At 49.1% G+C, this 22,159-nt stretch overlaps 1 protein-coding gene across 7 annotated transcripts in view; it reads left to right on the top strand.

Moving 5' to 3' along the window:
• The window catches only part of Srgap3 (SLIT-ROBO Rho GTPase activating protein 3), a 241,766-nt gene that overhangs the window by 178,847 nt on the left and 40,760 nt on the right, over positions 1-22,159 (top strand). For 2 of the 7 annotated variants that reach the window (XM_013146331.3, XM_023562584.2), the window contains exons 10-15: positions 856-940; positions 8,923-8,950; positions 11,202-11,288; positions 17,484-17,514; positions 18,839-18,899; positions 20,925-21,002. In XM_013146331.3, the coding sequence (XP_013001785.1) occupies positions 856-940; positions 8,923-8,950; positions 11,202-11,288; positions 17,484-17,514; positions 18,839-18,899; positions 20,925-21,002 (370 nt within the window). Of the gene's footprint in view, positions 1-855; positions 941-8,922; positions 8,951-11,201; positions 11,289-13,609; positions 13,713-17,483; positions 17,515-18,838; positions 18,900-20,924; positions 21,003-21,168; positions 22,098-22,159 lie in introns of those variants that run through there. The other 5 variants (XM_063225193.1, XM_003464092.5, XM_003464091.5 and 2 more) reach the window with 5 other exon arrangements.

Here is a 22,159-nt window from a genome sequence, read left to right as displayed (position 1 = left end):
GGCCCATTCCTGCCCCCACTGCTTTAGTCACCCCTTGGCAGTGCCATCTTCCTGGCCCCAGCCCACGTCCCTGCTTGAGTTTTGTCTGTAGCTTCACCACTATCCACAGTGGTTTCTGGACATTTCTGTCTCTGTCCCCCGTGGGGCTGGAGTCCCCATTCGTCCTTGGCCTGCAGCAGCCTGCTGTGGTGCAGCACAAGAGGGGGAGGGACACTGCGGTGCTGTGTGGGGGCTTGGCCAGGCTGAGTGTGACAGGCAGCTCGTCTCTGTCCTGCCTGGTCTCCGACCCTCGGTGCTGAGCTGGGCGGGGACCGCAAGCTGGACAGCAGCGTTCAGGGCTCTGGTCCCTTGCGGTGCCCCGCTGTGCCTGCCTTATCGTCGCATCTGTACTGACAAGAAACTTGGGTTACCCGATGTGGGCCCGGTTAACGGGCCAGGATCCTGGGGGCCTGCAAAGCCCATCCCCCTTCAGAGTTAGGCTGAATGAGAAGAAGGCGTGTTCCTGGCTCCTCTCTGACAGGTACAGGCAGGAGGCTCTTAAACAGAGTAGAGCTTGATGACCAAGAGCGCCTTTTGCTTTGTGGCCCACAGCCCTTACCTGACAAAAATGGCCATTATGGCTCCTGTTCTGTGGGCTTCCTTTGTGTCTCCAGAGCTCATCTGCCAGGCCCGGAGCCCCCAGTACTGAGCAGCTGCTTGTCGGATTGAGGAGCAAGTGCCATGAGGCCTCCTTGTCCCTGTGCTGAGGTTGACCTGATCTCCCTGTGGTCTTTCTGTCCCGGTAGTCATTCCAGAGGTGCAGCACCCACCACTTGGCCCTGCCACGTATGACTTCCTGTGCCTTGTATCTTACAGAAATTTAAAGAGTATGTGAATGGCAGTAATCTCATCACCAAGCTCCAGGCCAAGCATGACCTACTCAAGCAGACGCTGGGCGAAGGTGAGTGGGAGGGTGGGGCTCCAAGCGCTCCCTCCACCCGTCTTGTCGAAGCCCTGGAGCTGCTATAGTTTAAGCTCGAGACAATGAGCACTTGGCGCAGTGAGGCTGGTCCTGGACCCACTGGGCAGGCTGGGCACACTGGGAAGATGGCTGGGTACAGCCGGGGTACAGAGGGCCCCGGCTGGAGGCTGGAGGCTGGAGGAGCCATTGGCTTTGCTTAGGTCAAGTGGGAGGGCACATGGCCAAGTGAAGAGGGGTGCCATGATGTAGAGCATGGCAACCCAGGTCCTAGAGCTTGGCATCATGCCCTGCAGCAAATGCCAGCATGCTCTTGGAACGTCTGATCAGTGAACATGGAAGGCAAGGTTTAATCCCTTAAATTTTTTTTTATTGAACTATGTTTGTGATACATTATATTTACATTTGTTTTGGGGGATTTGTACATGTCATGTGATGACCTTTTTGATTTGCTTTCCTCCATCCCTATGTTCCTGCTCTAGCTTCAATTCCCTCTCCCCATCTCCAAAAGTGTGTCTCATTTTCTACTATCTCACCTTTATTTTACTTAACGTATTTGCATTCCATATTTCTCATTTGAGAGAAGTCAGGTAACTAACTTCCTGGGTCTGACTCACTTCACTGAGCACTGTGGGCTGAGATCCTGGAGGCGAGGGTTACAGGCGCCGGAGGCTTCCGGGGGTGTTGGAATCACACGCCACCCACTCCCCGCCCTCCCTGACTGTGCCGTAGCCTGGTGGGACACATCTGGGCCCTTAAAAGCTCACCCAGCTTGCTCTGTCTGCATGTGTGACCGCCACTGCGCTCAGGACAGTCAACTCAGCCGCCACCTTCAGCATTCCCTGTGCCGCTCTGTAATCATCCCCTTCTTCTCAGCCCCAAGCCACCTGGGTCTTTCCCTGTCATGGGGTGATGTGGGCAGTGACTGTGCACGGAGGGATGCAGTCGTCGGACTCGCTGGTCACCGAGGTAGAGCTGAGGAAGACTTGGTGGCCCTTTTCCTCATCTCGCTTTCCAAATTCTAACAGTTCTGACATTTTCAGTGTGGGACGTAGGTCACAAGGAGGGGAGAAAATAGCAAAAAGCACAGGAAAAGGGAGAGACAGAAGCCTGGAAGGGGTGCAAACGGGGTGTGAGGGAGCAGATTCTGGGGCGAGCGCTGAGGGGGCTGGTGTTCGCAGCCGGGACGCTGGGCTGCTGCTCGTGAGTCCTTTATGGAAAGGAGCCTATGAGTTCTCTACTTATAGTACTAGAATCAGATTCTCTGCATTTTGAAAACGAGGTGTTCTTACAGAAAATGAGTCCTTGGACTGGCAGAAGAAAGCGTCTCTCAGGTTTCTCTCTGAGCGCTATCAGCCGGAACCTTTTGTTACTATATTTGGGTAAATGACCTTATTGTAATAAAGATAATAAAGGTCGCTTAGGTTGGTGTAACTCCTGGTCCATTTAATCCTCCGGATTTATTGAGCCTTCAAGCACATCTTGCTTTGAGATGTGCTCTAGAGACTGAAGCTGATTAGCAACAAAGATCTGGGAGAACGTAACCGGGCAGCAGGGAAAAGCAGCAGAGAGCCAGCTGGAGTCTCTTTAATTCTGTCTCCAGCAAACTGGCAGTGGGAGGCCTGTCCTAGGTCACTTGGCTGGTTAACTCTAGAGCAGTTTCTTAAACGAACTTTTAATTGTAGATTTACAGACAACACCAGCTTCCTGTATGCTATATACTCAGTTTTCTTTGTGTCAACATCTTGCATTAGTGTGGCATATTTGTCACCATTTATGAGTTTTATTAGATTATTATACACTAAAGTTATTATATACACCAAAATGACTGGAAGAAACTGAAGCTAAATAAATTGGACTAAATCTCCATTCATTATTACACGATAAGGGAGTTTTAGGACACGGGAATGGAGGTACTTTGCTACCAGAAGGATTTGACTTCTGTGATCAAATTCTCACTCACGGGGCGTAAAGGGGCGTGCGAACATCTAGCAGCCCAAAGAGGGCTCAGGATCAAACTGAATTCACTCTTCTGAGCGTCCAATCATGAATCACCCAGACCTGAGCCCTGGGACTCTTCCGTTTTGTAAACTGCTTTTCTTTTCTGTTTTTCTTGTTTTTTTTTTTTTTTTTTTTTTTTTATTTAAAACACAAAAAAGCAGAAAAAAACAAAAAGCAAAAGAGACCCAAAAAACCCCCCACAAACCCAAAACAATTACAATATAGACTTTCAAAACATGATGATAGGAATTTAACAATCGTTGTTGTGTTGCATATTGTTATCTTCAAAATAGTTGCTTGGATTACCAGATACAGATATGCAAAGCTGATCTGATCATATGAGTATTAACTGTTCTTTTCCAAGAACTAATAGAATTAGGACAGTCATCTTAGCTGTCTCTGTCTGTATACACAATTCATTCTTTTTCTTTTCTCTCCCTTCGTTCCTCCTTTCCTCTATCCCAGTCACTTTTCCCCTTTGAGTAGTTCGTTACTCTTCTACAGTACTTATTGTAGATTTTGGATCTTACTTGCTCTTTTAGTTTCTTATATTAGGGAGACAATACGGCATTTACGTATGTGAGTCTGATTTATTTTACTTATGAGTATGTCTCAAGTCACATCCATTTACCTGTAAAACACTCAATGCAGTCCTTTTTTTTATAGCTGAGTAGTAATCCCTTGTATAAAAATACCACTTATTTTTTATCCATTCCTCAGTTGATGGATATTTGGGTTATTTCCAAGATCTGGCTATTACAAACTGTGCTACTATAAACATGGGTGCACATATATCACTATGGTATGATGCTTTCAATTCTTCTGAGACAATGCCCAGAAGCAGAATAGCTGAGTCAAATGGAACCTCTAATCCTAGCTTTCTGACCAAGCTCCACACTGATTTCCACAGTGGTTGCACCAGCCTACATTCCCACCAACAGTGAAAAAGAGTTTCTTTTTCCCCACAGCCCCTCCAGCATTTGTTATTGGTTGATTTCTTTACCTTGGGCATTCTTTCTAGAGTGAGTTGGAATCTCAGCATTGTTTTAATTTGCATTTCTCTAATGACCACTGATGCTGAACATATATATGAAAATGTGTGTGTGTGTGTGTGTGTGTGTGTGTGTGTTTGTCCTGGAGGTCAAACTCACGACCTCACTCTTGCCGGGCAGGTACTTAAGCAGCTGAGCTAAACCTCCAGCCCCCTTTTCATGTATTTATTTGCCATTTGTGTTTCTTCATCTGAGAAGTGTGTATTCATCTCAGATGCCCATTTTTGGATTGGGTCTTTGAATTTTGGGGGTCTGATTTTTAAATAGTCTATGTTCTAATAGAAGTCCTTTGTGTAAGGGACAGTTGGATAAAATATTTTACCAATTTGTGGGTTTTCTTTTCACTCTGTTGGAGATTTCTTTTGACATGCAAAAACTTTTTAGTAAGAAGAGATCCCAGTTGTTGACTCTGTGAAGTATTTCCCGTGTAAAATGCTTTCCTAAGAGGAGGGCCAGATTATAGTTACAACTGCATCGATGACTCTTTTATGTCATCTGAGAGCTCTTTTGTATGGGGATAAATGAATAGAAATTTAAAAACCAGGCAAGAATTATGGGGGCTGAAGGAATATTTGGCTAAAAAAGACACTGGCTTTTTTCTTTAATGAAATAAAAGATTATGTCTAATGCCTCAGTTTTTCTAAAATACTCATTTGACAGAATGCCTCAAAGAAACACAAGTTAGAGAAAGCACAAGGTCTTCTGGGTCACCTTTAATTTCAAGTGAATGTTTGAAAATGATAGACCCCCAAGTAAAAAGGCTTCTAGGTGCCCAGAAAATTGGCATTTCTTATTATGAGTGGTGCTATTTACACATCTTAGGAAAGAGAGCACACACCCTCATCTGCCCGTGGCTGTGGCTATGTCCTTGTATTGGCCAGTTAATTCTATTTATTATACCCTGGGGTTTATATCTGTGACCTTTTATTGCTCTGGGTGGGGTATTTTGTAAGCTCCAGGATTCAGGTGGTTTTTCAATTTACTGAAGCCCCTTGAGGGTGACTCATGCATTGTCTATTAAAGGGATGGAACATAACCTTCTCAGGCCAAAATTTAACAGCCCATCATTGAACAAAATGTCCACGGGGACCAGACAGTCTGACCTTCTAGAATAAGACTGCAGTGCCAAGTATAAAATTCCAACAGTTCTCAGATGCTTAAAGGCAGGGAAATTTTTGATTTCTATTGTCAGAAGTTGAGATACAATATTCCTAAGTATATTGGGAATACATTCTTAAGGGTTAGAACATGGATGCAAAGCTGAGGGCTAATGTGTTAGACTCTCTGCCGGAGGAAAGGCTTCCCCGAGCATGGCCTCCAGGCCACAAACCTTAAACTCCATTCCCTTCTCCCCTCCTTGGGCCTGCTTGCCCACCTACCTAAAGCACACGTGAATGGCCTTCAGGAGGACAGAGACAAAGTCCCTGTCCTCATGAGGAAGAGAGAGCTTGGTCAACAACTGTGGCCGGCCCTCTCCTAATGCCAGGGACAACCTCTCAGAGATGGGAGTTCATCATCCCGCAGACATCACGGAGTGCACTTCCACAAACCTGGATGGTCTGGCCTACGGCACACCTAGGATGTTGACGTGTGCACATGCATGCGTGTACATGGACGTAGACACACATGATAGCCACGAGGAAAAAGCAGCACAATTCATATGCAAGAGACAATGATGCCGTCAAGACACACAGCCAGCACCAGCTGTGTGAGGCAGCTGCCAGCACATCATCCTATTTCACAGCCAACTTCTGTGCTCACAAGCAAACGGACGATACGCTAAACAAAGGCAGGATAGCACAGTCACTTACTGCCAAGTGCCTTGGATCAGCGGTCCAGAAGTGTGTGTTCACTGCATCACCACAAACATGAGAAAAGAATTGTACTACCGTGCCCTTAGGATGGCTGCCGTGTCACTTGGGGGTGATTTCAGCCTCACTAGAGTCCTGTGGGAGTACCGCTGTGTGCATGTCCTCCGTTCACCAAAGCATTGTTACGCGGTGTGTGCACGGCCCCGAGTAGGGGTTATCACTGTGGTGGGTGCCGTGGGGGATGAATGTGAGCCAGACTACAGTGAAGTTGTATGGATGGAGCAGAGACCTGATTTCAGCCGAGTAATCAGAGAGCTCAGAGCAAAGGCTGAGAAGATGCCAGCCAGCAGAAATACCGGGAAGGAGAATACAGGCACCAAGAGCAGCGTTTGTGCTGGCAGGAGAATGTCCTGAGTCAGAAGGGCTATCAGGTGGGCCCGACCACAGTGGGTGCAGAGAGAGTCGGGCACTTGGAGGCTGGGGGAGCAGCCAGTGCCCTCTGTCAGGCTGCGGGCCTGAGGGGAGCTGTGCAGTTATTTCCCGCCCTGCTTTTTCGGAACAATCGCAGACTGTTGGTGGAGGACCACTTCAGGGGATGCTCTCCGCTCCAACAGAGGGGGTGTCTGCATAAAATTTAACTCCAGCTGGTGTCTGGGAGGAATTTGTTACAGACCCCAGTCACACAAGGTAATTAAGCGCAAGACATTTGCCTGTTTTACCTAACTTTTCTCCTGATGCTTTGATCTTTGGCTCTGATCCAACCCACTGCAGTTACCCTTGTGACTGCTGGTGGCCTCAGGCAGGAATCAGAATGATGTGTGACTCGGTTCTGATCAGAACCCGTGGTGCAGTCCACTCCTTCCCTCCTCTCTCTCCCCATCCAATGTGGTCTGATTTTCTTTCCAAAGTCTCTTATTCATGCCGGACAGGACTGTAGGATCTAAAGCAGCCCCGTCCTTTATGGAGGCCACTAATCACGTTTGACTGTTGAACATCTGACGTGTCAACTGAGTTTGAAATGTGCAAGACAAATACCAGAAGAGATAGGCCACACAAAGCATAACCTAAAATATCTTGTTTACTTTGTGTTGCTATATATGCAAATAATATCGTTTACATATAGGGCTGAATAGATGCTTAAAGTAATGTCATCTGTTTCTCTTTGCTCTTTGTATTGTGCAAACACAGTTTGCATTTGTGTTGGACAGCATTGTTTTAAAGGTTCTCAACTAGGGGTAGATCTCATCCTTCCAGAGGTCTTGGGAAATGGCAGGGAACATTTTTAGAAATCACAATCGCAAGAAATAAATATTGCTGATATTTGGTATGTAAGATCCAGGAATATAAGCACCTGTAATGCACCAGACTGATAATACAGGTAAGGACATTGAGATCTGAAGACGGAAAATGAGTTAAATAACACTCAGATTAAGAGCTCTGCATTTCCAGTATAGTTTGAATAGGAAAAGGAAAATATACCACTTAATGTCTTCCTTCATTCCAAGCACCCCACCCTGCCCAGGGAGCTGTCTTCTAAGGTGTCTGTCTCTGAAGCTGAGAAGGGAGGGAAGCTGTCAAAAACCACATGCCACCTGCAGGGAGTCACTGAGCTTGAGGCACCACACATCTCTGTTTTTCCCTCACCCTGTGTTTGTTTGTGGGCGGAACCAGGTCCCTCAAGCAAAGCTCTGATTGGTAATCAGACAGAGTGGCCTGGAATCCAAACTGATTTAGCAAGATCTCAGGAAAGTCACTCCACCTATCCTAGTCTCTGCTCCTCTGTTGTTACAGGGATGGCACCCTGTGTGCAAGTGTCCCATGGCACATATCACACTAAGTGCATCATCTACTTATGGTCTATTATAATCATCTGGCACAAAACCTCTTAAAGGCTTCATTCATTCATTCATTCATTCATTCATTCAACAAATATATTGAGCACTTACTTTGTGCTGAACACCTTCCAAGACTGGTATTACAGCAGCTTTAGAAGCAGATGAGCTTCTTTCTCTTGTAAAATGTAGTGTTCTTTAGTGATGATAGACTAGCAATAGACAAAAATATGAAAGAAAAATATTCATGATGAGCAATGTGTGGAGAGAAGTTAGAGAAAGGGGGCATGTGAAGTGATATTCAGAAGAGGCTGTTCTCTGGACCCAGCTTTTCAGTGCAGACCCATCAAGCGAGGAGGAGCCAGCCATACATGGGTGCAGCGAGATGGCCTACCAGGCCAACTGGAGGACTGTGTGGAGGGCATCTGTGTCTGGAGTCTCATGCTCAAAGGAGAAGTCGTCCAAGTAGATGGGGGAGAGTTCAAAGGGCCACTGCTGTCTCAAAGGGCATAGAGAGAGCGAGTCTTGAGTTTTATTCTGTGAATTACAAGAGGTCACCAGAGGGTTGCAAGCAAGGGAATGCGATGATGGGGGTTCCAGCTTAAAACATTTCTTTGATTGGTGAGTACAGACAGGATGGGTTATAGCGGAAGAGGAAGCCCAAGTCCAAGGAAGGTGTTTCAGGCTGCAGATAACAGCGGACATAGCAAAGTAGGTCACCGTGTGAAGGAAGGAAGGAGAGTTTTCAGGGATCATCAGTCCCTTGAACAGCTGTCTGGGTGGGGACGCCGGTACTGAGGTGTCAGGGAGTAGCTCTGGGGCACGGTCCAGGGTCAGACATCTAGAGGCAGTTGGTGGTGAAGGACAGGACAAGGGCCATGCGGTCTGTCCCCGACCCAGTGTGTTCAACTTGTGCTTGGCAGGTGAGTGTCAGAAGCTCCCTGCTAAATGAAGGGCGAGATGCAGCGACCCTGCGTCGGGTCATTCTGTTCACACAAAGCATCTAGACCAGGGGAGGTGACCCTGCGGCATGCGTGCCACGGTGGGCTGTTTGTTGTCACCGAAAGCTCTGAAAGGTTCACCATCCCTGGTCTACACAGCCACAGGGACAGTGGGTTAGCAGTAGCCACAGGCAGGAGGTTAGAACGCAAAGGTCATTGGGTCCCCGGGATTTTTCACTGTTTTATTTTTAAGAAAAGATGAATGTTCTCTGATTTTTTAAAAAGCCAATTAAACGTCAGTATGTACTCTTTGTGTTTTCTCCCCAGGGGAAAGAGCAGAATGTGGCACCACCAGGTGAGAGCTGAGGAATTGTGTCTGGTTTTAACCTGGCTGCCTGAGCTGCAGCAGGATGCTGTGCGGTGTGGCTCGTGGGAACTGGGGGTGGGGCTCAAGGTTGGGAGGGAAGCACAGGCCCTGCCACTGTCACTGTCCGGTCCTGGATGGTCAGGCCGTGGCCTCCAGGTGGGGTGGGAGTGCCGTGGAGCCGAGGAGGACAGCAGGGCCTTTTCCCCTGGTGCTGCCCCTGGGGTGGGACGCTGAGCCCTTCCAGGAGGCTGGGGCAGCCATGAAGGCCAGAGGCTGTCAGGTGGCTGTTTGTTCTTCTCGTCAGTGTGTGACTGGGGCAGGCCCGCCCTGCCTCTCGTTCCCAGGCTTCTGGGGTGGCTGGTTCTCTGCATGTGCACACTGCAGCCATGTGCCCAGGCCCCGTGTCCTCTGCACAGGTTGGCCACCATGGGCTATGGAAAGAGTAACCCATGGCAACTCCCGCTTTCTGGCCAGCTTGTTCCGTGTGACCCTTTGTGCTTTTCTCTGAGCAGACCAGAGCCACTGCACACTTCGCCACTCAGCAGCTGGGCTGGCCTGCGTGTCCTTCAGAGCTTAGCTCCGTGAGCAGCTATGGAGGCCAGGGCCACCCCTTAGAGCCATCCCTTCCTGAGCCCCCAGCAAGAACTACCTTGCTACCATAGTGAGTCGGCCTGGGTCACTGTGCCTCCATGTGTGACGCTGAGAGCTACTCTGCTTGACTTTCTGGGCTCAGGCACCGGATGCTATTTTTTCCTTAACCACAAATTCTTCCCAGTGGCCCAGAATCCTAGAAAGTTGTTCTACTTGGCAAGAGCTGTGGTGAACCCTGAACCCTCCTTCTCCTCAGGGAGGCAGAAGGCAGGCGAGGCCTGAGGAGCACAGGGCCTTCCCTGAGTGTAGCCTAAGCACCTGTTACCCTGGCCCAGGCTGTGGGGGCAGGAGGCCGAGCCATGCCAGGCCAGCACCTTCCCACGCACAGGGCACCAGATGTGCAGAGTTCCTTTCGAAGAACTTCTTAGAAGTACGTGTGTTAATACTCCATTCTGGCAAGAGGATGTTGTTAATGTCCCCAAATGACCCAAGCCATATTTTACACCAGACTCTGCAAATAGTGAAGCACATGAGAAATGAATTGAGTCATTTTTTTATTTCCTCCTAATTCCTAGGACTCATGCAAGAGACTGAATTTTCCAGCAGAAGGCAGAAAGGGAGAAGGGGATCAAACCCTTGGCTAGCCATAGGCTCCTTCCTTGGAGAAAGCTGAGGAGCTTTTGGTTTATTTTATTTATTTTTTTAAATAAAGCCCTCTGAGATCTTCCACACCCTTTCTGACCTTGGGTCTGTAAAATCCAAACTCAGATTATTAGACCTCCCACTTAGACATCCCAGCCTGCACTGCAGACCTAAGTGGCGCCCTCTGACCCTGGCCAAGGTCAAAGGCAACTTTGTTAGTAAAGCGAAAGTCTCCTCTCCTCAGCTCCACGTTCATTAATGTTTGGAACTCAAGGCACTGTGTAAATGATGCTAAAATTCATCTTTAAGGTGAAACATAGCTCTGTTTTCGTAGGCCACAGCATGGCCAGTATCATTGGAATGGGCATTTGAGAAGATCCCCTTAGCCAAGTTGCTCTTGTGCTTGTGCAGTAAGGTGAACTAGTGTTTGCACATGAGCTACAGTATGTTTTCTCACACTTAAGAACTTTATGTTAACCCAAAGTGACAGTAACCCTGTAACTTCAGCTGGCCAGATATGAGTTGATGCACTTAAACTGTGAATGTCAGAGCAAGGTGCAGATGTAAGGTGCTAATTATTATGGTTCCGAGAAAGTCTGGCTACCCTAACTCTGATTGGCACGCTCCTGTGGTCCGGATTAGAGGAGAAACACTTGATGTTATGTCTAAACAGATGCAGCGTGGTACGCTCCCCCACCCAGAGGCTCCAGGAGCCCCGTCACCATCAAACTTCAGTGCCGCCCCATTTTGGATATCAACACCCACGTCTACTGGTTGTCTAGGAAATTTTTTTAAATTATGGGGAATTCTTAATCACATCCTTTTGACATGGAATGACTCCGAGGCCTACTGCTGTGTTGCCAGTGTATGTTAATTTTCAGCCGGTGGAAAGGCAGAAAGGGGACTTTGGTCTCTGGTTTCTCTTTCTTCCTCTCTGTGGCTTCCTCTGTTCTGTTTTCCCTGCCTTTCTCTCTTTTTCTTTCCCTTTTGCTCTGCAACTGAGCAGCAGACGAGACGGAAGGCTTAGGCTGCCCCACTTCCCTTGGCTGAGCTGTCCCCCTGCTCCCCACTTCCTGCCCCACCCAGCACTTCAGTAAGTGGATACAGATTCGATGTCATGCACAGTTGGGATAGCTACGTTTCCCTGTCAGAGACTTCACACGCAGGGAGAGAAACCCACTGGAACCCGACCAGTCCTTTGCTTCCTGGCTTGGGCAGGAAAAATGGGGAAACATCCTGTTTTCCTTTTTGCTCCATTTTGCAAATTTCAGGACTTCTTTTAAGAAACCCTCTGGCTGGACACCTAGAGTTTTGGTTTTTTTTATACTGGGCGTCCTGTGTCCATACCATGTCTCCACTCTTGCTGGCTGTGAGAATTCAGTAGATAATTCAGCGCTACTGCTGGTTGTTCCAAATCATTTTTCAGTTTCACGCTCACACTGGAGCCTGGTGTAGACAAGCCGCGTCCACCCCTAGCCTCAATACGATTTTATTTGTGTGACCTTGGGCGAGTTTCCTCATCTCACGCGGGTGTACTTGCTTTGTGTGTGAGATGAGTTTAATAACTCTTGCCCTCTTCCCAGGGGCTTTCAGGAGGTTCTACAGTGTGAGATCAGGAAGTGATCTGGGAACCAAAACACCATGAAAACAGACCGACAGTTTTGCCATCCTTGAGTTATTTCTGGTTCCCAGCCTTAAAACCTGTGGCCTCATGGTCCTGATTTTGGTGTTCTCTTTTGCATTTGGAAATTCCAAAACAAATCCATTGGAAGAAACCTCACCCCTCCCTGCAAACACATATCCTTAAACAATGAGTTATTTTTGAAAAAGAAATGACATGGACTTAGCTAACCAAATTAACATAGATCCAAGATGGGCTTGAAATAATTTGCCTGTTGCTTCTTTTCAGAAGTTTGGTTTGTCTGTGCCATTGTTTTGGGCCCAGTGTTTGGGTAGCATGCTCTTCGGACTCCGCCATGTCCCTGTCCATGCATATCCTGGAGCCACAGCATTTGCTCAGTTCTCAGACACCGAGGAATTGTACAGTTTCCTGGATGGCTGGGCTGCTAAAGGAGATAGGCATGCACCCTCAGGAAAGGCAGCCTGAACCCCACTGATTTTGTGGCTATGCTGTCCGTAAGACATCGTGCCCGTTCACAGAAATCAGTAGACACTTGGGGGAACCAGCCTCTGCTTGTCATGTGTGGCCATCACCTGACCCTAGCTGAGTTCCCACATATTTCTTCTCAAATTTTGAACCAAGCCATTAGAAAATGAATTGCCTCTCAGGTAGGGGCCTCCTCCCAACCTCAAAAAGCTCTTTGTCCAGGAAATCTGGCAGCATTGATTCAAGTCATTCTGGTTGTTGACATGAGCAATTGGGCCAACACAGGAATATGCATGTGAGCAGTTCTGGAAGTGGGGCGAGTGTTTGTGGCTGTTTCGCTGTTCCTGGAAAACTGTGGTGTCTTTTCCCCTCCCTGTGGTCAAGAACAGAGCACAGGGAGTAGAGATCCTAAAGTAAAGCAAGACACTTTCAGCTGAAGCCCATGCCAAGGATTAACAAGGGAGATGTGTCCTTGGCTGGAAATGACAAAGTGCCCTAAGGCTCCATGACTGAGACCTGGTAGGAAAAACCTTGAGCTCAGAGCTGGAAAGGTCTGGGTCTAGGATCTGGCTCTGCCAGTCCTCTTTCTATGCCTTGGTTTCTGCCTCTGTAAAATGGAGACATACTATGGCATGATGTTATGAAAATGGATTTCAAAGTGTTTTACCAAAAGTGCACTTGACTAAGGAGTAAAATGTTGTCACCATGCTGAGTTACCTGGGGCCCCAAAGAAGCTGAAGCCTGCCTCAGCATGCATGTCTTCATCTCTGGAATGAGACCAGTGATTGGCTGCTTCCCAGACCAGTAAAGGAAAGATGAGTCAAGTGCATCTGAAATACAAAGAGCCGTTAGGGACATGAGAGGCCAACTGCACTGACAGCTGAGGCTTGGTGAGGAGTCTAAGCCAAACATGATGAAAATTAGCCCTTCTTGTCACTTTTGAAAGTCTCTTGCTTTCGTAGGGAGCTGAGTGCCTCACTCTCCTGCTCCTGCTCCATCTGGTCAGCTTTTTAGGATGACAGCTTCGGATTGGGGTCTCATGATTTCTTGGACTGTTTTCCCCTCTCTAAAATTTAGGATGTGTTTGTGTTCCATGAGGGTTGCTCCTGTGTGGCATTGTGGGTAAATTCAAATCTCTTAAAATATCCTAAGGCCTTCAGATGGAACACTGGGGACCCACGTGTTGGGTGCCTGGAGCCTCCATTTGCATTTTCTGTTTTCTTCCAGGTGTGGGTTCAAGAGCATCTTTCCCAGTTGTATGTTTATGTTGGTTGCTTTCTTGATTTTTTTGTTCCATTTTCCCCTAGGCCCCCCTGTCTTCCCCCTAAACCACAGAAAATGAGGAGACCTAGGCCTCTTTCAGTGTATAGCCATAGACTCTTTAACGGCAGTATGGAAACATTCATTAAGGTACTTGCTGGGGAGCCGTGGAGTCCGTGAACGCACCCAATGGAATGGCAGCCCCCCTTCCTAGCTGACAGACAGCCTGCCCAGTCGGAGTAGATGCTCCTTCCCCTGCCAGGCCCGAGTTCACCCCTTACCGCAGCTTGTGCCCAGCTCCAGTGAAGATTTCCCAGCAGAGCAGCTTCTGTCCTTGGCCCCTAAGTGAAGCTGGTATTTCTCAGGCCTAGGGGCAGGGTTCTGGCTAAGAAGTCCCAGCGAAGAGGAGATGCCCGCACAGTGGCCCCAGAGCTGTCCAGACCACAGTCCTAGAGTCTAGAGGACAGTCAGAGGCTCCCGTTGTGTCACTTCAGACCCGTCTCTCTTGAGAGGACTCCAGCCAAAAGCCTCCTGAGCACCCCCTCTGGGGCTTCTAAATGAGTGAGTCACTGCCTCATTTAGGTCGATAAACACAGTAAAAGGAACACACAGTCCAGCCGATGCACGAGAAATGTCCTGCTGGTTTTGCTTCTTGTTTGGTGGCTTAGGAGATGGGAGAAGAGTTGAGGAGGTCCTTTTGGAATTCCGGGTTACCCTTTACCCCTTAAACTGAAGACTAAAGTGTATCAGCTAGGTGAGTTCTCTCTGTTTCTTGCTTTTATTTCCTTTTTTTGATGTGAAGGATACAAGGCTAAACTATCCTACACAGAATGACTCAAGATAAAGTGAAGCGGTGACCGAGCTGCAAGAGCAGCTGGCGAGGACTGCAGGAAGGGGAGCCCCTCTTAACGGGGACAGAGGGCTCAGGACAGTCCTTGCCAGTTGAGAAACACATCATGGAGAAGTAGAGTGGTTCCATTCAGAAGACAAGTCTTGGGCGTTGCTGGTGGTTTTGGAGTCATAGAAGCTGCCGCTGCTCCAGCTCTCTCTGCCTTCTATCCTCAGACGCAGTTCACACAGGACTTGTAGGACAGGGAGGGACGATATATGGGCAGCCTCGGGCATGCGACAGGCAGGCAGGACCCTCCCGCGTCCCAGCACGGTCTGAACCTGTGGGTGGGGGAGAGAAAACACTGCAAACAGAAACAGAAGAGCAGAGCACAAGTGGAGAATGCCGGAACCAGGAACAGCGTTTGAACGCTGGCCGTGGGGTACCGTAGGGTGCCTCCTAGGCTGCAGGACCCCCAAGGCAGGGTAAGAGGGACAGAAAGGAACCAGAGAGAGTGGTTTGCCACCCAGTATGACACAGGCCATGGCACAAAAGCCTCTGTCTACCTCTTCCCTCCCACAAGGCTTTCCTCTCACTTGTCCGAGGCCGGAACAGAAGGGTCCAGTGTGTGCAGGAGAAACAAGCTAGCTGCTGCCTCTGGCCCTTGAGGAGCACAGGACAGAGCCTGGGTGGTCTCTGGCAGAGAAGCAGGCAGTGTGGGCAGGCTGAGCCGATTGCCCCCCAGGGCGAGTTCTCCAGGAGTCCGGGCTCCGAGCGGGGCCTGTGGGGCTTTAGGAAGACACTTAAAAGGACACTGTGTAATCCCTGGAAGGGCAGGGCAGAAGGAGGCTCCGACAGAAGGGACAGTAACAGCGAAGGCCCAGAGACAGGGACCGTGTCCCCGCCTTGGAGGGGGTGATCAGTCAGGATACTTGGGAGGAACCGACTTTAAGCAGAAACATTTTAAAATCAAGTGTTCTGTGGAATTCATCATTCCTCAACAGAGAGGTCTTGTGTACAGTGTGACTGTGAAGTGAGCCATCCTTTCCTCCCCATCAACATGTCACAGAGTCTGCAAGTATGGGAGCTCGGGCTGCGCAGAGGTGGCAGCCCCCAGAGGCCTCCTCATTTCAGATGTCACAGGCGGCCACTGCTCTTTGGCCAGTCTTCCTTGAGCCTCTCACATGGCCTTTGTCTTCGGTGCCAGCTGTCAATGACTGCATGTGAATGGGCGCCTTGATCTTTGGAATTCAGCGCTCTGTCCAAAGCTTGGCCTTGAGGACCCACTGCAGGCACAGAGGGCAAGAGGAGCTAACTGCAGGGCCACTGGTCACCTGGCCCTGAAAAGGGCCCTGGAAGAGGATGGCCTGGGACGCCCAAGCAGCGGGCAGCAGGCCAGAGTTGGTGCGCAGCCTTGGGAGAGGATGGACCACAGGGAGGATAGTGGTGTGGCTGGGGCCAAGACGGCCTGCTTGTAGACACTGCTGCATTCCGCATGGTCACACCGTCCCGCATCACCTGCAGTCCAAGGAGTGCAACAGCCTGCGCTGGGTACCCAGGAGCACAAGTTCACAGGCCGCAGTTTTCCTCCAAAGGACTGTCAGCTCTCAGGGAACGGAAAGGCAACATGATATATTCACTCCATCAACTGTAGAGGACAGAATTTAACTTTATATTCTAATTCACAAAAACACCACCTATGAAAAGCTGGAGGATTAAATTTCAGTGAAATGGTAATCACAGGACTCCGTAGTGCTGATGACTCAGCAGGACCAGGGAGCACCCTGTAACTCATCATAACAGACACATATTATTGGAGTTGATTTATAAATTTCTAAGACTCTGGAGTCACCCTGCATGAGCCACTTACAAAAACCTTGATATTTTTCTCCTCTCAGACAAAAGGAGATCCCATTTTTATTCTAAGGATCCACTTCAAAGCTCAGGAGGCCACCTCTGGGGCAGGAGAGAGTCCCCTCTTACTTGTAAAATGAGAATTGGGATTTGCCACCCCGAGTTGCTGCCTGACTCAGCAGTGGCCACACACACCTTGTGTCCAAGCTCTGGTGGCATGCAGTGAGCAGTGTGTGAGTCTGCCTCTTGCACTGCTTAGCCCAGGATTCTTGCCCGAGTCCACACGGCAGGCTGGCTGCTGGGCTCTAGGTCTTGGTGGGCTTAGCCCACCGGTCAGTGAGCAGGGCATTGCAGGGGGCAGGACACCAGGAACAGGACAGATGGCTCTGGCCAAGAGAAACACCTACCTGTCTGTCAGCTCAGGCTTCTCAGATGAGACATAACTCTCCGCCCAGAACCTGGGCGCACCAGAAAGTAACAGGCACAGCCCCGAACTTGGGTGGCCTTCCGTGAAGGCAGAGGCTCCAGTTCACCCTGAGGCCATGAAGGTGCTCTGAGCTCCCATACCCAGGCCTGTCCCGGCTTCTAGGTCCCACCGGGGCTCTCCAGGCTTGATGAAGGCCAGGGGTAGGCAGGCAAATGAAGCCAAGCGGAGCCCTAGGAAGAGCTACCCAGTATTGGGGGGACAACACAGGACACCGTGCAGGATTTGGAGGTAGGCAGAGTGTTTGCCCCTCCTACAGGACACTCACAGCTGTGGGTGTGCAGAGTGGACCTTTCACGGACAGGGCTTCCTGAGCAGAACACCAGGCTCACCCTAGCTAATTCTGTGCCTCCCTCCTTCCCATGGGCAGTCAGGCTTACTCAGAGGTCCTGCCGGCTGGGGGACCCACAGTCTCTTGTTCTGGAGCAGCTAGAGGTGGAGATGAGGCCAGGGCAGTGTACACAGCCACGTCCATGGACAAGAGCTGCTGGAGGCCCCTTGGCCTGGTGCCGGGGCGAGGCGAGGTGGCCTGCTAGGGAGCCCGCTGGGGTAGCTCCACAGTCTGTGAGGCCCGTACTCAGGATAGCCCAGTCCATGGCCTGGCTCTCCGTCAGGCTCCCCACGACCTCTGCTGGCCGCCATTGCATTTCAGCGTTCACGGACTCTGAAGGATCTGCTTCCTCTAACTGATCTTACTCCTGCATAATCTCTTTTTTTTCTCCTGCTCTGCCGCCTGTTTATTTTTTGTTGTCAGAGGAAGAAGAAATGCTCGAACCAGGAACCAGGTATTTATTAGAAAGGCCCATGAGCCCCATGTGGCTGGATGGAGCCTGTCTTTAGGTCTGATGCCCAGAGCAGGTGACTTTGCCTGCTGCCCATGGCCCATCTCCTCTCCTCTCCCTAGCCACAGTGAAGCTCGGGCAGAATTTCCAGGTGAGGTGTGGCTGAGTAGAAGGCACCCCCAATCCTTGCTGGCTTGCGGACACATATTACATATGCCTTGTTGTCCCTCGCCTGCAGAAGAGGCTAGTAATTTAATCTGGTCCTTTTAGGAACGTTTAGCCAGGTGTAATGGTACATTCCTATAATGTCAGCTGCTTGGGAGACTGAGGCAGGAGGATTGTGAATTTAAGGCTGGGCTAGGCACTTTAGTGAGACTGTTTCTCAAAATTTAAAAAATTGTAGAAAAAAAAAGAAGCAGGGGGTGGTGGCACTCGCCTGTAATCTCAGTATTCCGATAGGCTGAAGCAGGCAGATTACAAAGTCAAATTCCACCTGGGAAATTTAACTATTTAGGAAGACCTTGTCTCAAAATTAAAAAAAAAAAAAATGCCAGAGATGTAGCTCAATGGGAAGGCCCGGGGCTCAATCCCTAGCTCTGAAAAGGGGCATCTGGGGGTGCTGGAGATGTAGCTCTGTGTTAGGGCACTTGCCTAGCATGCTCAAGGTCCTGGGTTCAATCCTTAGTACAAAAAAAGTTTAACACAGATTTTATGCTGCTTAAGTGTCTGAAATGATAGCAAGGCCAACCAGTCCTGGAATCCAAAAGGAAGCTGCCCTGGCCAGGTGTTTCCTGGTCAGCAAAGCATGTGCTGTCCCGGCGTGGGCAGGAGTCTTCCCCTTTTCAAGTCAGAGTTCACGCGGGCCTGCCCCGCTCCTGGTGTGTTTAGTCCTGGCATCAGGCGCCACGAGAATGGGCTGCGACCTGAGCTTGCCTTGGTGTCCAAGCCCTGGGGGAAGGGAGTGAGGGGAGGCAGCGGGAGGGCGAGGCAGAGCATCTGCGAGCCAGACTGCCACCCTGCACAGCACAGGTCCCCTCTCGGGCCCCAGATGTGCCCGTCAGCCTCCCAAGCCCAGGTCCCTGCCTGCTGGCCTGGAAGACAGAGCATTTCTTTAACATGATCAGAGCCATGCCTTCTTCCGCGTTTAGCGGAGACCCTCTACTTCCTATTCTTAGTGCCTTTAAGATTATTATCCCTCCCTCGCTCGCTTTCCCACTTATCTGATGGTACTAATATTCTGGCTTGACACCATAATCTGTGTTTACAATGTCTTTTTACCATGGTGGTTGCCAAGCCCAATAAAACTCAGGATTTTTTTCTTCTTAAGGATTCTGGACAAGCTATACCACTTGTTGTTGAGAGCTGCATCCGATACATCAATTTATACGGTAAGCTCGCTCCGGGGTCCATGTCCTCAGCTCTGTAGAGGGGGTGCAGGCCGTTCTGCAGGAGGTGAGCCTCTCGTTTGTGGTGCAAGGCTTCCTGGGAGTGGCAGGTGTGAAAGAGCCAGGACCCTGGTCCAGCGAGGGCCTGGGAAGGACTCTTTCTGCTTCTTCCTCGTCCCCATCTGTCCCCAGAAGCAGTCAGTATCTTACCACTATTAGGCTGGAAGCTCCTTGCAGGAAATAGTGCCTGGGATTCGTTAATCACCACAAGACAATTCATGCTTATCTACTTACTCATTCCTCCAAAAATGTATTTATTGAGTGTATAACAGGCACTGTTTGGACAATGGGAATTCAGGTTTGAATAATGCAGGTACAACACCTGTCCTGAGTGGCTGACATTACCAATAAAAGGACAAGGAGATAGGCAAACAGGCAAATAACCAAGTGATCCTTCAGAGTGCATGAGGGTCAAGCCCATGGATCCTAATTTATAGCTAGATGATTTGGAATACATGAGATGTGGAAATGACAGGTGAATAGCTGTTACACTGCTGAGGGACCATCTGGAATTGTCTGTACACACGCGGCTTCCTCTGTGAGTGTGCTCAGTGTGCCTTGGGTTGACTCCCCCGAGGGGGAAGCCATGGATGCAGGGGGCTGACTGTGACATAATGACAGGTGTCAGTGATACAGTGAAACTCACTGAAAGGCTCTGGGAGGCAAGTGCTGCTTTGACCAGTATGGGAAGCAATCTCTCCAGAAAGGGATCGTTCAGCAGATGGACACAGCCATGTAGTCCAGGCAGGGAGGAGAGAGCCAGCAGTGGGTGGGAAGGCCAGGGAGCCGCTAAGGAGGATGCTCAGGACCGCTTCGCCAACAAGTGGATGGTGTCAATTAAACAAACTGCGGTTTTGACTGAATGCTGACTTTTGGGAGTAAATACTTCCTAAGGTAACAAAAACTGAGGGGCAGGCTTCTGAGCTCCCCATTAGATAGATGCGTCTGTGTCGAGGCAGGCCTCTGTATCCTCCAGCCCCGCAGGACCCTGTCAGCCCCTTGCTGTGGACACAGGATCACAGCACCCTCTGTGAGGTCTGCGTGGAAACACATTTAAAAATGGAGGTCACTTTCCTTTCCTAATTGAACCCTCCCCAAAGCCCCTGATTCCCAGGCTGGAATGTGCTCCACAGTCTGGCTTTTTTCAAAAGGGTTCCTGAGTGGGGGAAGGAATGGCGTTGCTATCTGGGGTGTGATCACAAAATACTGTAAATGTTTAAAGTTTAAAAATATATTGCAATACAAGAGGGTGCCATTCATTCCTGTTGACCCAGCCTCCCTGCTTTGGGCACGCTTCACCCCATCTTTCTTGCCACTTTCTGAAGCAGCTTTGAAAGTCCCCGTTCATGTCTTTAGTTGGCCTGTTGTGGCTGCCTGAGTATCTCGAATCAATTCAAAATCGTTGCCTTTGGCTGTCGTTGTGGCCTTGAGGAAGAATCAGAAGTAGCACTGTGCCATGAATGAGCGTGAATTAGGTGGCTCCGGCACCGTCCTGGTTTTATTTGATAGAAATTGCCATTCGTGTTTGATCAGTGAGGGATGCTGGAGGAATAGGGTGGATTATCACAGAAAAGGCGCACTGCCATTAATCCCCTCAAAATGCAAAAACACTCCCTCACTTTGAATATACCTTTCCCATTATTTGTAGCATCTGCCCTCACTGTAGTAAGTTTTTAAATTTTAAGTATTTATTGTATTTTTCGATCATCCCTTATAAATATCTTGCAGCCTTCCACTCCGAGCTCAAGCAGGGCACCCCAGACCTGACCTGTAAAGCAAGATGTGTCCTGTGTTTGCTCAGCTGGAGTGCTCTGGGCAGGCCTTTTTGGGGGTTTCTGCCAGGAGTCCTGCCTTGGAAACCACTCAGATATAAAGGATGGAGGGAGAGACAGGCAGGGTAAGCCACTGATACTCCCAGTGGTCTGACAGTCAAGGTCTCAGGGCGTTTATTGTGTCTTTCTTCCTTAGGACTTCAGCAGCAGGGGATCTTCAGAGTGCCAGGATCTCAGGTGGAAGTCAATGACATCAAAAACTCCTTTGAGAGAGGTGAGTGTGTAGGGCCCACCTCAAGCTTGCGACCGGGGAAGCACGGATGATGTCAGTACATGTTTTGGGGCCAGTCGTGTGGAGGAGCCCTTGGCTTGTGTGGGTTTGCAAGAGCTGGTTGTGCATGTCTCTTCCTGACTTGGCCTTCTGGGACTTTTTGCTGTAGCTTGAAGTCAGCCACAGTTGGAGTCTCTGTGCTGCAGAAACGGGAAGACACCAAGACCTTTGTGTTCCCCTCTGCCTTAGTCACTTTCCTCGTCACTGGGACAAAATACCCCACACCCACAGATTAAAGGAAGAGAGGTTTATTGTGCCTCACAATTTTTAGAGATTTCAGTGCATAGCTGCCTGGTTCTAGTGCAGAAGTGGTGTGTAGAAAGGGCTGGGAGGAAGACAGCTGCTCTCCTCATGGCAATCAGGAAGCAGAGAGAGAAGGAGAGAGCCAGGAGGGAAGTGAACCTGCCAGGCCCCGCCCCAGGGACTAGGCCTCACCTGCTGAAGCACATTCATCTTTAAAGCACAGTCCAATCACCTTCCAGAAGGCTTGGGGAAAGTCAGTCTCGATCTAAACAGTAACACCTGAAAATGATTCACTCTTAACCCACTAGTGCCAGTTGAATATCCCTAATCTGAAAACTTGAAATCCAAAATGCTCTAGAATCCAAAGCTTTTTTAGCAATGACATGATTTGCAAATGAAAAATTCCACACTTGACGTCACGTGACATCACAGTCAAAATATAGCTGCACTAAAAATATCAAATAAAATTACTTTAGGTATAAAAACGTGAATCAAAATAAAATTCCTTCAGGTGATGCTTGTATAAGATGTATGTGAAACATAAGTGGATTTTGTCTAGAGTTCCATTCCCCAAGATATCCTGTTCTGTGCAAATATTCCAAAATGCAAAAATTCCAAAAGTCTGAAGCACTTCTGTCCCAAGCACTTTAGATAAAGGATGCTCACCCTGAGCTACAACTGCTTATGGGTGACTTTTTCCAGTGAACTCTCCAGTAGTTTCTGGGAAAGAGAAAACCATGCAAATAAATATGAAATATTTCGTGAGTCTTTAAACTTCGTACCTAATAATGCATTTTAGACAGGTTCAAAGAGCAGAGATAACAGTAAGTGTCTCTGTCCCATCTTGGACCTTCTGT

This window comes from Cavia porcellus, unplaced genomic scaffold (genome assembly GCF_034190915.1).
Source record: "Cavia porcellus strain 051 isolate PalLab524CR breed Dunkin Hartley unplaced genomic scaffold, mCavPor4.1 scaffold_15, whole genome shotgun sequence".
NCBI lineage: Eukaryota > Metazoa > Chordata > Mammalia > Rodentia > Caviidae > Cavia > Cavia porcellus.
Note: the sequence above shows the minus strand (reverse complement) of the source record. Positions and strands in the feature narration are given on the sequence as shown.